Consider the following 12,810-nt stretch of genomic DNA (forward strand, 5'->3'; position numbering starts at 1 on the left):
TAATCAGGAGCTAATTTTCTTTTCCCATTATCTCCTGTCATTCTGTGATATGAGAACACTTTGTTCTCTACAAGTCTTAACTCAGAGCTTTGGTTTCTCATAGAAGTAATTAACTAGTAAAGACATTGGATCTTCATCGACATCTTCACCAAGACATGCAGGTGAACAAATCCCCTACCCAAGGATGGGTTTCATGCCAGCTGAACATTCCTCATTTATGCCTTCTGCTCTTGCCTGAATGCACATCAACAGTTCCTGTTACAGATACGGATTTAGATTCCGGAAATGTGGCTTCATATAATTGTTCATCCCACACTGTATTTTAACACTGTGGGCTGTCTTAAATGTTAAAAATTTATCACTGTGTAGAGTCTTTTGATTTTTAAATGGGCATGATTATCTCCTCTATATTGTGTACTTGATGTCTGCCTTTCTTGTGTGTATTTAATGTTAGGCTCTGCTTTCTTTCATTAACTTACAGGTGAAATATATGACTGAGTTTTATTTCCTCTATAATCCTATTTGTTACAAGAAACAAAAAACAACACACACACAAAAAAAAAAAAAAAACCAAACCAAACCAAAACAAACAAAAAAAACCAAACAACAACAACCAAAACCTATGCCATTCTAACTACTGGTTTCTCTTTTCTTACTAGTTTGCTGTTTTGTGGTTCATAAGAGATGCCATGAGTTTGTTACCTTCTCTTGTCCTGGGGCTGACAAGGGACCTGACACTGATGTAAGTACATTGACATTTAATATGTTGCTTTTACACATAGTTTCATGTTGTTATACCTAACTGTGAGAATGAATTACAAACAATATCAATAGGTTCTTTATGGTAGATAATTGCAGTCTGAGTGGTTTTTAACAGTTCTGAAATGAATATTTATGGACTGTAAGATTTGGTTTTGATAAGAAAAGTAACAATGAACACGTGCCTGAGAACAATATCCCTCAGGACATGACAACCCTGAAGTGTTTACCTAAGGGTGAAGTCAGCACTTTTTTTTCATTTTGCTTTATGTTGGATGTATTTGATATTAACAATTCCCAGGAAAGGCTGAGGCTTTCTCTGAGCTTTCTTTGTATCCATCTTATCTCAAGGTATATCTTGAGAGTTGACTCTGATCCTTGTCTTCTCTGCACACAAGGATCTGTAGTTCCACTAAGATGACAGTTTAATCTTGAGCCAGCTGACTTATCTGTGATAGGTTTTTGAAACAACTATATTCATGCTTGAGCTAGTATACCAGTCAGGATACACCTGTTCTACCTTACTCTGTCAATACTTCTAGATATATGTGGTATTTTTGGTCAACAACCATTTTTTACATTCAACACATCTGCTTACTTGGTGAGACACATGTACAAAAATTTTGTGTCACCCTGCTGAAATAATAAACTAATCTTGTTTGTTCACACAAAAATAACGTTTCTTTGGGTTTTGTAAATTCCATTTTACAGTGAAGTAATTTAACATCTGCTTATGGGAACAATACATTCCAAGTGTTCTTTGTCTGAATGGGTCTGTTTTGTTTCTTATAACATATTCATGCTCTAGATTGTAGGCTATTATCTCCTCTGATGAAATGCATCAGAAGACTTTTCTTGCTAGGTTTTAATGAGCTTCTCATGAATTGTTTTAATATGCTAGCCATGAGATCAATGAACAATATATGGGCAGAAGCCTCAAGGGGTTTTGGAAAATTTGAGATGTTAAGAAGTTTTCTCATTTTTAAATTTAAATACAGGGAAATGTCAAAGAACTGAGAAGAATTTTAAGGACGGTTTATTTTTAAAATATTTCACATAATCTAAATTTAGGTGCATAAGAAGAATACTTAGGTTAGGAATGCAGTTGCCCTGTTGGGTTTCTCCTGTTTTAGCTGATACAGTCACTTCCAGAGAGCAGACCAGGTCTTTGGTGAGCTCAGTCATAGTTGGTCCTTCTCCACTGGTCACAGAGAGTTGCACGGGGGTGAGAGCTGGCAGGTGTGGCAGCACATGGAAGCTGGTGGCAGAACCACTGCTGTCCTCAACATCCAACTCTTCCTAACCTCCCCCCAGCCCCCTCCCCACTTATGCCGAGGTGACCCTCTCATGACTCTGCTCCTGAACAGTACCTTTCCCCAGGGATCAGCTAGCTTCAGTTGCTACGAGCTACTTTGGCAACTGCTTACAAAAAGCTTCAGAGTACTTAAAATATCATTGCTAAAATCAACTGAATATTAAAAATATAGTTGCAACAGAAGCCTTTCTTTTCACCTGTTCAACTTTTTCCATATTCTTGTAACTCATGAACTGCTCCGTTATTTCATTTGCATCTGTATCTCCAGCCATCTCTATTTCTGTTCACTTTTTTGCACTTAGCTCCTCAACTCAAATTTTCTTTCATTGGCTGCTCCTGCTGGAGTCCTGGTTACTTGTTGCTATTTAAGAGTCACGATGCCCCAAAAGAGCATTGCTCCGACAGTGAGATTCAGAGTATTTAAGCTAAGGGCCCTGCTATGTATGGATGCATAGGACAGGAGCTAAGGACATCCACAGATCAAGTCAGGGTCAAGAAGTCAGGATTCCTGCAGTTACATTGATTACCTGTGCAAAGAGACGCTGCCAAAGGTTCATTAAGCATATCGGGTGGGACCAGGGCATAGGAAATGCCAGTGTGGCTGCAATGCATCCCTCAGGAGTTTTGACAGTTATTCAGGACTGTACATAAAGCATCTCCTTCCACTTAGTGTAGAGCAAAGCATTCTTGAAGGAAGTCATTTAACTGAGCTGAGATCAATTTTTATGACAGAAGTAAAAAGAAGAGTCTTTTGACAGTAACGCAGTAGTTGGAGTACTCACTTGGAAGCTAATGCAGAGGCTTGCAGGCGTTCACAGACACTCGGTGTAATGCAGGATGGAAGCCAGTCTTCAGTCTGCCTTTGCTCATATTGTTCCTTGGTGCATTTTGTCAGAGGAGACTCTACTATTAAAACAATCATGAAGGCAGGAACAAGAAACCAAAATTATTCTTCATACCCTTCCTTTTCTGAAAGTTCTCAAATTCTTTAAGCTTTGAAGTGTGCGGATTGGCTCTGTCTATAAAGTGTAGCAGGTCAAGCAATCTTTTGGAATTTGGGAGTTGTGGATTTGAAGTGCCTTGAGCTACAGAAAGGCTGAAATCCAGGTCTCCCTCTGTCCAGGTGAGTGTTCTCATCACTAAACTATCATGTAGACTGCAGGTGACAACACCCACTCTCCCCCCATCTCCTGTTTCTAAAAGAAAGTAGTCATAGTCACTACCTTTTGTTGCAGTCCAGATGACTTTAGGTATAGCTGACCCATTTGCATCCTACTGGATGGCATTCGGGTGATCCTCTGGATCTGTCATTCTCCATCCACCTTCTATATTGTGTCCTTGGGCAGTGCCAGTACTGACATTGCACTGTGCTGTCTGCTACGGGACCTGCTCTCTAAGAAACTCTTACCGCCAGTTTATGAGGCAAAATTTATATATCAGGTGAGCGACTGTTATTACCAAAGTGAGTAAAGGTCACCACTGTCAGATACGAGCCAGGGTCGGTGACAGTGCCAGATTCATCCCGACGATGTGCACGCCTGCAGCTGTTCTAGCAGCAGTCGGGCTGGTGGAACACCGCTTCACGGGTGGCACTGGCAAAATGCCTGTTGAGCATCAAAGGGGCCAGAACTTGATCAGCAGTCTTACCTATTAAAGAATATCTGTTTAACTGGTCGGTCTTTAAATACAGTTCATACCTACAAGCAATACATTGCTGATTTGCTTTGGTCAATCCTAAAACACAAGTAGAATAAAACAATTAAATCTGCTTTTAACTTAGTGCTCAGTTGTGATATAAGATGTAAATGAAAGTCACCGTTTGACAATTTTAGCGGTGACACTCATGAGTAGGTCTTCTATATCTATAATGAATGGTTTGATTCTTGAAATGCTTCTTGATTGTTTTTATTTTAAACATGGGGGTTTCTCCTGAAGTTCATAAAGGAGAACACATATTTGTGTGTGAGACCATTTAGTTTTATTGAGAATCTCTTTATGGTTATAGAGTCTGCTATGTGGCAGGTTGTTAATAGTCTTTAATATTGCTGACTGCATTTCCTGATTTGTTTTTTTAGCCTTGGTGATTAAATAAATCAGCCTAATGCCTTATTTCAGTATTTGGGTTACCGAATGATCTTTTTCAATATGTGCCCAGAAGCGATGTTTCAAAAACACTTCGAAGATTAAAAGCAAACAGAAAATAAATGTTTTATTAAAATTGTGCTACATTAGTGGGTGCTGTTACACAGAGGGTTGTAGAATGTTATACTTTAATTTACTGAAAAGTTTGACTATAATGTCCTCCCTTTTACAATTCAGTAATTTATTCCTATCTGAGTTAGTACAAGCTTCGTTCTGAAATGTAGTGTGCTATAAAGCTTATAATAATATTTAGCAGATTTTTAAATATTTAAAAGTCCTTTTCTAAATTATTTCGTGCAGGTGCACAATTAATTTGCATGCTCAACTTCTCCAGTGTCATTGCATAATGTAGCCTTTCCATTAAGTGTAAGAGTAATATTGTCATCAATAAAATGAAATTATCCAGAGTAATAATTATAAATTATAATAATTACATATTATAATAATGTTTAGTACATATTCTAAGGAATATATATAAACTATAATAATACTAACACATAGTGGAATAGTCATAAATTATTATAATAATATATATTACATATTACAATAAATACTTTTTAATAAAATAATATTAATTTCATATTATAATTTTCAATTATCGTGCACTGTACTTTTAGCATAAATGAGGAAATCCTTATAAATACATCATTAGAAAAATTATTGGTTAATTTTGGTTTATTTAATAAGGAGAATCCAAAATCTAACAGTCAGATAGATGCACCCTTAATGGGAGACAGTCAAGGCTAGAATGCAAAATGTTTCAATGTACAAAACATTTCCCACTCAGAAACAAAACTGCCTTTACCAGCCAAGGGAGGCATTTCTGCAGGCAGCTCTTGCAGGTGAGCGTTCACAAACGTCCCTGCTGAGGCTGTGGGGTATGTAGGACATGATGGCGAGGGCTTATTTATAGATCTGTCTTGAGGCGAGAGAGCGCGGCATTCCCGCTGCAAGCCTCCAGGGATACAGAGCCTTTCCGAGCGGTGGGGTTTATTAGTCGGTTAGGAGGACTCCAAAGGGGAGAAAACCTGTAATTTTCAGAAACTTCATTCTGACTTCCATGAAAGCTAAAAGTGTACATGTGGCTGGAGGGCGAGGTCAAAGTCGATCTTTCAAATAATGCTCTTTTTACAAGAGAGAACTGAACTACTTTAAAAATAAATTGTGTACAGAGAGATAGCTATCGTAGTTATTTTCAAAACTCCTCACTATATGTTTTGGCTGCAGCAATCCCCTGCAGAAAGGGGAAGCTCCACGAACTCTGGAGTAATTTCTCTAATTACATTAACAGTTGCAACAAAAGTTATTTTTTAGTTTCTGAATCTTTAAATATAGTAATTCAGGAAACAAAAGGGATTTCAGTCTATGCTATCAACAGACCTTTTCTTATTTCCTAACCTTTCTTACATGCCAAGTATTTAATAAACTGACTACTTGGCTGTATAAAAGTCCTGTGGTCTGTATCATTCTAAAAATAGTGGTGTACAAATATTGTCTCCTCATGTAACATTTTTATTTGCTACAGTATTCTATTGCTATAAAAGAAGGAATAAATTATTTTTATTGCTTTAAAATTAAATGCCTTAATAAAGGTGAGTGTAAAAGAGACAAAAGCTTAAAATCACCCTCTTTTTGCTTTGCTTAGGCTAGCTGAAATATGAGATTGAAAGGTCTGCGTTTGTGCCAAAAGGAAAATAATAGTTGTGAATAAAGTGGTTGTCCTTGACTAGTACTGAAATGACGGTGTCTGGGGAACAATATCCTATTTCAGATGAAATAAAAATTAACATGAACAAAAAATTTTACGTTTCCTTAATACTTGGCAGGGTGTGAGCTCTAGTGTCTTAGCAAAATACCAACTCAGGAAGTTATTTTGCTGCTTTCTAATGGCTCTCTGCAGTTTGAATAGAAATTATTCATCTTCTCTTCACGGCCAACTCTTTTATAGTGATGTTATTGAGTACGTTTTAACAGCTCCTGCAGCTATTATACTCTAAAGTTACATGAAGTATCATGTCCAATTCAGATACTTCGTTTTGGAAGAGTGCTTGGTGTTCATAAAAATTATTTTAAGTCATTGATGAAATGCTTTAAAACTTGAGTAAACTACTGTAAAAATGTAAGAGCAACCTCAAAAATTGTCTGCTGCTGTAACTAGCTTTGTTAAAATAAGTTTAATATTAAGGAATAGTCAAGTTTCTTTCAAAAAGGTTACTTTAAAAATAAGAATTAAATCTTTGTTGCCTTTGTTGATGGAATGTAGTGACCAAAAAGTGTTTTCAAACTGCATGTGATTTATTAAAATGTACTAATTCAATGCCACATAGAATTAAAAAAAAAAAAAAACAAAAAACAAAAAACAAACCACTAGTAATTTAGAATTGTGTTTGACTATTTTTTGTTGGTATGAGTTTATAAATCTTCATATAGAGTGCACAAGAACTCAGACATCACCATCTCTGGATCAGCACTATTTTCTTTCCATATTATAATAATACAGGATCCAAAGGAGGTTTATGAGCAAAATAAATAGAAAGAAATTAAACAGTGAAAAAAAATCTAAATGAGAGCAAGTGACTGTAAAGTCAAGGGAGATTAAATCTGACTTTGCTCCTCAGAATTGCAGTGAGTTCTTAGTATTTTAAGCACCTCGAAGAGAATGAATTAATGAGATACAGATGTGGGCTTACGCAAAATGAAACAGCAAAGCCATCTCATCCCGTTTAGCAGGCTAACTGACCTCAGAGATGTTGAAGGTAAAATGTATAGAGAAGATTTTAAGTCAATAAGCCTCTTGATATTGAAATTATTTGGGAGCTTTAAGTACCTTAAGCACATGTGAAAAATCAGTCTAAATTTGAACAACCATGCGGTTCTGTGGGATGTTGCAGGAGTTGAATATTTTCATCAGTGACTTGGATATTAGAATATTGAATTGCTACACAGTTTGCAGTTGACTGTAGGGGAGGGTTTACAAGAACTCTATAGGACAAGATTTAAATTCAGATTTTTTTTCATGTATTCAGATACAATTTAATAAAATGAATGAAAAAAAATCACACCTGAGAGGGGAAGAAAAAAAAATCAGTGTGAACTGATTGTGAAAGCACCACGGTGTCTTTTAGTGGGTCATAAACTCAGTAGTGGCCAGCAGTGTACCTCTCGTACAAAGGTGATGAATTTCCTGCAGGGATCTGTTAGAAATTATGATTCCATTTTTTAGTGAGATGTTTTATGTAGAATTCTGCAGCTCTTCAGGAGAGGAATTTGGAAAAGAACTAAAATGTTAAAGGTCTTTAAAGCATGACCTTTGAATATTTTCCATGTCTGTTAAGATGTAACCAGGTATCATAGGGGCAGCCTGTGGCAAGGGAAAAGTAACTGCATAAGAGTGAAATTTTTTTAGGTGTAATGATGGGTAACTGCTGCAATAGGTCACTGAAAGAAGAAATCCAGATTTTTGGTTTGAGGTTTTCTTCTCTAACAGTGCTGTAGATATTATCTGTGCCCTCATCGGACCTAGGGGAGAGGCGAGACATGTCCCATAAAGCTTTTATCATCATGCTTCTCATTTTATGGTTTCTATGATTTTAGAGTTGGGAGGAGAAAGACCCTCAAAACTTCACATTCTGGGAGACCAGTGGGAAATTATCATTTGTAAAGGATAATTTACAGAATGACAGTAGTGGACTTGGGTTTGGCCTTAGGCTTGGAGCAATGCTTGTGTCCACACTTACTGCAGCATTACACTGTTCAGTTTGATAACTGTGGTTGTGATACAGAGGAGATGAAGGATCTTCTTCCTTGTGTCACACCTCTATACTAAGCAGGAGTAAATTAATATAATCGGGCTGTCCTGGAGGGTTTAGTTGTCTTGACCACATTTCTTTTTCTGTTCTGTTCCAGGTAATGCTGAAATTTTTTTTTTTTTTTATTATTTTCATTTTTTCCTCACTGGCCTTTATGCTTCCAAACTGGTTACATGTAGGGGGCTGGTTTCAGAGTGAAAGAGCATAGTTGCTTTACTGGTCTTGGGAATTAAAAGAAAAAACAAACCAAGCACCCTCATGAAGAGACAGTAACTGAAAGCATAGTATTAAGACTTACTGTAGAACTAGTTAAAAAGGGATTTTAATCGGAAAGCTTTGCAGTCTATTTCAAAGGATAATGAAGTGCAGCAGCAGGCCACATCTGATTTGCTTTTAACCATTTGTTTTTATAATGAAAATCGACTATTATTTATATTTGACATCATGGGTGACCTGAGCAACAGACAAACATCACTGATAAATATAATAGAATCATAGAATCATTTAGCTTGGAAAGGATCTTTAAGATCATCGAGACCAACTGTAAGCCACCAAGGTTGGGATGTTTTTATAGATAATCTGAATTTTGGATAATAGGCAATCTTGTCTTAGAAATATTTTCTTTTTAATTAAAATAAAAATCTCACTTCATCACAAAAGATACACAAAGGCAGGAAGATCTGTCAAGATACAGTTTGTCACTTGCCAGATTAGCGAATATGTTCACTTAGAGAAGCCTGTATGAATTTTTTGAAGTGATTCTTAAACAGCTCTGATGCAATAAATTTATTAATTTTTCATTGTATACCCTAAACAGAGAAAATATATAGCCCCTCTATTTACAAATTGAGATACCAACTCAATGTGTTTGTATGTCTAGGTTTTCTAATTATGAAAATTATTAATCATGATGACTTTGTTTGCAATGGGCATTATTAGATGGAGACAATAGATAATATTCTTATTGTAAAACAATTACGATCCAAATATACTTTTGTCAAAATATAATATTCCTTACTATGTTACTGTTCTCAAAAAGATCACAGTCAATGCAGTACTTTAAATTTAACAGGACAGCAAGGATATTTTTATTGCAAAAATAAGTATTTTCTTTCTTGTGATTACCTTGACATCTGAATCTCTGCAGAGTATCTGAAGTAGTTTATGGAGAAATAAATGTTTCATGCTTATGGTTTTGACCTCAAAGCCCCAAAAATTAACTGTAGGGAAAACTTGCTTATATAACTTTTCTAATTTTTTATATTGTTTTTAAATGATACTGTGCACAGCTATAATGGCCAATTTTGAAATGTGGATATTTGAGTATACTAACAGTGGGATTTCAAATTGAACAGAATCAGTCCTGAGGTAAGACTCCTTTTAATAGACGAGAGAGAAATTAAAGAAGGAAATCTAGCAAAAAAGAGCTCTGTATATATTAAGTATATATTTTGCTTGTGTTCAGCTGGCATCTGAAGGAGGTTCGTGTGTATGGCAGGGAAGTTGTGCCTCAGTTTCCTCCATCAAGTGCTCTTAAACTGGGACAGCATTCAACGTCCCTCTCTTTACTGACCGGATGCTTCATAATCCAAGTGCTATTTTCCGACCCATCTCAATAAATAAAATCCAGCCATATGTCACCCTCTCCACCTTATGTTCATCACCAGTTGGCAGGCACTGCCTGTGTTCAGGAACGTGCTCCTCACCTGCCCGGGGATGGTTTGCCACTGCTCCGTGCCCATGCACAGCTTAGTTACTGGTCAACCAGTTCAGTGCTCCTTCCGAGACAGGTTTTGGTTGCTCTTGGCTGGCTGTACAGAGGTGTTCGTGGCACTGTTCACCTAAATGCCTTCGTTTAAGTAGCTGGAAGCAGCTTCACAGGTTAGTTGAAAACAGTTCGTGTACTGGAACACATTTGCCTTTAACAACTACTGAGAAAACGTTTGTGTCTTCTATTCCTAAATTAAAGCACTGGCTCCTTTTATTGCAACTGAAATGGCTTTTAAGCTAGAGTGAATGATCTTCAAGAAAAACAGAATTAAATTACAAAGGAACAAGTTAATGAACTTTATAACTACTTATAATTCCCACCCCTTTCTTCTGCCTTACAACACAATCCCGGAATTGGCTCTCTTAGTTTGTCTACCTGCGGAAGATGCATGGAAAAATTTTTACTGCAGTATTGAAAAGAGCTGTCTGAATCCTCTCCTTATACACACCCCACTTACAGGAAATACGTGGTGGGTGACTGCCTGCACAAAGTGTGTGACTCCAAAGGCACATTTGCATGAGTCTTCCATTGCAGCCTGTTAGTCTTTCAGTTTATGGAGCTTGCACCTGAGACACGGGGGCAGGTAGTTTAGCTAGTTTTTTGTTACAGTCGCTGAGCTCTGAATGTTCATAGCTGTTGAAAGATTTTTATTTATAAAGAATATATTTTTTTATTTTCCCAATCCAAAACAATTCAAATGCTGAATAACTGTATCATAAAAAAAATATAATTCATATTTTTATTTTCTAGGCTTTTGCTGCGCAATAGGCGGTATAACATAGATGATCCATGTAAGAGGTAATAGATAAACAGAGGCAATCCTGCTGAGCGAGTTAGGAAATGTATATAAATGATGAATGTAAAAATATCAGTGATTCTCATAAGATAGCGTTGGAGAATAATTAGGCAGTGATATTATGAGAACTCGTAGCGAAGTTATTCCCCATAGTAAAAAGAAATCTTGGTGATAGGGTTGCAGTTTTAGTGGCAGTAACTACAACTGATTAAGGAATCTGCTAGGAGCTAATTTCACAATCAAATCTTTTTCTGATTCCCCAAATTGAAGTTGATGTTATTCCAACAGTGCTTATTTACCAATTGTTAAGAGTACATTGAGTTGTGCAATTTGAGTTGAATTTAATTATTTCCTTGCCATCTTATACTTACCCTTTGCAAAAGTTTGTTGTGTCAGTCTTTAAACTGTATGTAAATATGATGTCATGATATTGGGGTTTAGGGGGGAAGAATGCTTAAGACTTACTAATAATCTATTTTCTTCCATGACACGTCCTGTGTAAAATGTACCGTAGACATTTCCATCAGGTTCCACCCCCACAATTACGTTTTTTTTTTTTTAAAAAAAAAAAAGTCTGATTATGGCACACTGAACTTAGTAGCTGGAAGGAACATACACAGTCACAGACCACTAAGAAAACCTTGCAGAATGCCAAACGTTTTTAGCACTGTCTGTTTTTTGAGGTGCCAGTTCTTACACCAAAATTAGATGAAATCTTAATGTGGAATAAAATGAGTGGGCTAATTTTGAAAAGGACTGTAAATCCCATATGCTACAAATAATTCTAGAATGTGTCACCAGAGAGCATACCTATCTTTGTAAATTATTGGTAGCTATTCCCTTAGGGGTGTTGGGAGAGATTTGCTAATCGCTGCTGGGTTAAACTGGTATAGCCTCTGTTTCTTAATATAACTCACACAACTCCAGTAAACCACCTATGAGGCTGGGGAAAAAAGAACAGCTTGTACTTTGTAGGAGAGAGCAAGTTTCTTTTATCAAGGTGTTTTGACCCTGGAATAGAGAGATGAAAGAGAGAGGGGAAAAGCGAGGAGGGAAGGGGAGGTAGAGACGCGACCTGAGTGGCAAGAGAGCAGCTGCCATCCTTTTCCATTTGAGCTCCGTTTGTCTAACTGGTCCCAGTGAAGCCTTTGGGTAGCTTTGCATAAACAAGAACAGTTTAGTTTCATTCTCTGGCATGCTGTTGTTATTTTGTTTGTTTCCTCTTAATTTTCACTGACCGTTATTGGGGTGATAGTTTTAAGAGATCCAAACAGTTCACAGATTTTTCTACAGCCTTTGGAAAAGATTGGATTTGTCTTGAAGTAGCCAGTGACCTCAGGGAACATGTACTAGATGATATCACCATCATAAAATATTTTCTCATTTTTATAATTGGTCGGATTTTTCTAACAACCTGATGAAACTTGATACAAACAGATTTTGAGCCAACTGCATATTACCTGCTCTGAAAAACAAAATCCTCATGCTTCCTTTGAAGTAACATTATGCCAGTCATGATTCCTTTCATAATTTGATTTCTGTTACTCCCTTGCAAATAAATAAACTGTAGCGTGGCCCATGTAATTAATGAAACTTAATCCTTAAAGTACCAGTGATCATAGGCTGAGCTCATAAACTAAAAGCAAAAGCATATAATAAATTCTGGTAATGAGAATTTAATAGATATAAGAGTCAGAGATTGATTTATTCTTTTTTCTTTTTGTCCTCATGAGAAGGGTACCTGCTGAACTAAGGCATGAAAGAAATTTATCTATGTTGGGAAAACCATTGTAATCTGTAACAAAGCTACCTTCAGGTCTGTTTCTATGGCAACAGGAGCATCAGACCAGCAAAGAATGGACCAGAAAGGAGATAAAAGCCTCTATAAAAATAGTTATAAAAAGTGTATGCATAGCTTTGGCTACTTTTGTTTCTTCTTTCTAAAAAAAACCTAAAACTTGGAGTTTTTTGAAACCTGGTTATTATAGTAGCTATTTAGGTTAGACCCTATTGACAGTGGAGGAATAGTAGAATGATTGGAAATTATTAACTTCATGGACATTAATTAAGAAGAGTTTATAAAAAATGAAATCTCAAATCTAAATTTACTAGAAGCAATATAATTTTTAAAGTGATTTTTATGTAATCCCTCTTAAAAAAGCATTTTCTGAATCTTAGGGTCTTCATTCTTTTTTATAAAAGTTATAGTAAGATGGGA

The 12,810-nt window shown here is 36.4% G+C and overlaps 1 protein-coding gene across 2 annotated transcripts in view; it reads left to right on the forward strand.

Moving 5' to 3' along the window:
• PRKCA (protein kinase C alpha) overlaps positions 1 to 12,810 on the forward strand; it is a 160,822-nt gene that overhangs the window by 59,497 nt on the left and 88,515 nt on the right. For both annotated transcript variants that reach the window (XM_042802418.1, XM_042802419.1), the window contains exon 3: positions 660 to 742. In XM_042802418.1, the coding sequence (XP_042658352.1) occupies positions 660 to 742 (83 nt within the window). The remainder of the gene's footprint in view (positions 1 to 659; positions 743 to 12,810) is intronic.

The sequence above is a fragment of the Tyto alba genome, unplaced genomic scaffold (genome assembly GCF_018691265.1).
Source record: "Tyto alba isolate M040663 unplaced genomic scaffold, T.alba_DEE_v4.0 Super-Scaffold_39, whole genome shotgun sequence".
NCBI lineage: Eukaryota > Metazoa > Chordata > Aves > Strigiformes > Tytonidae > Tyto > Tyto alba.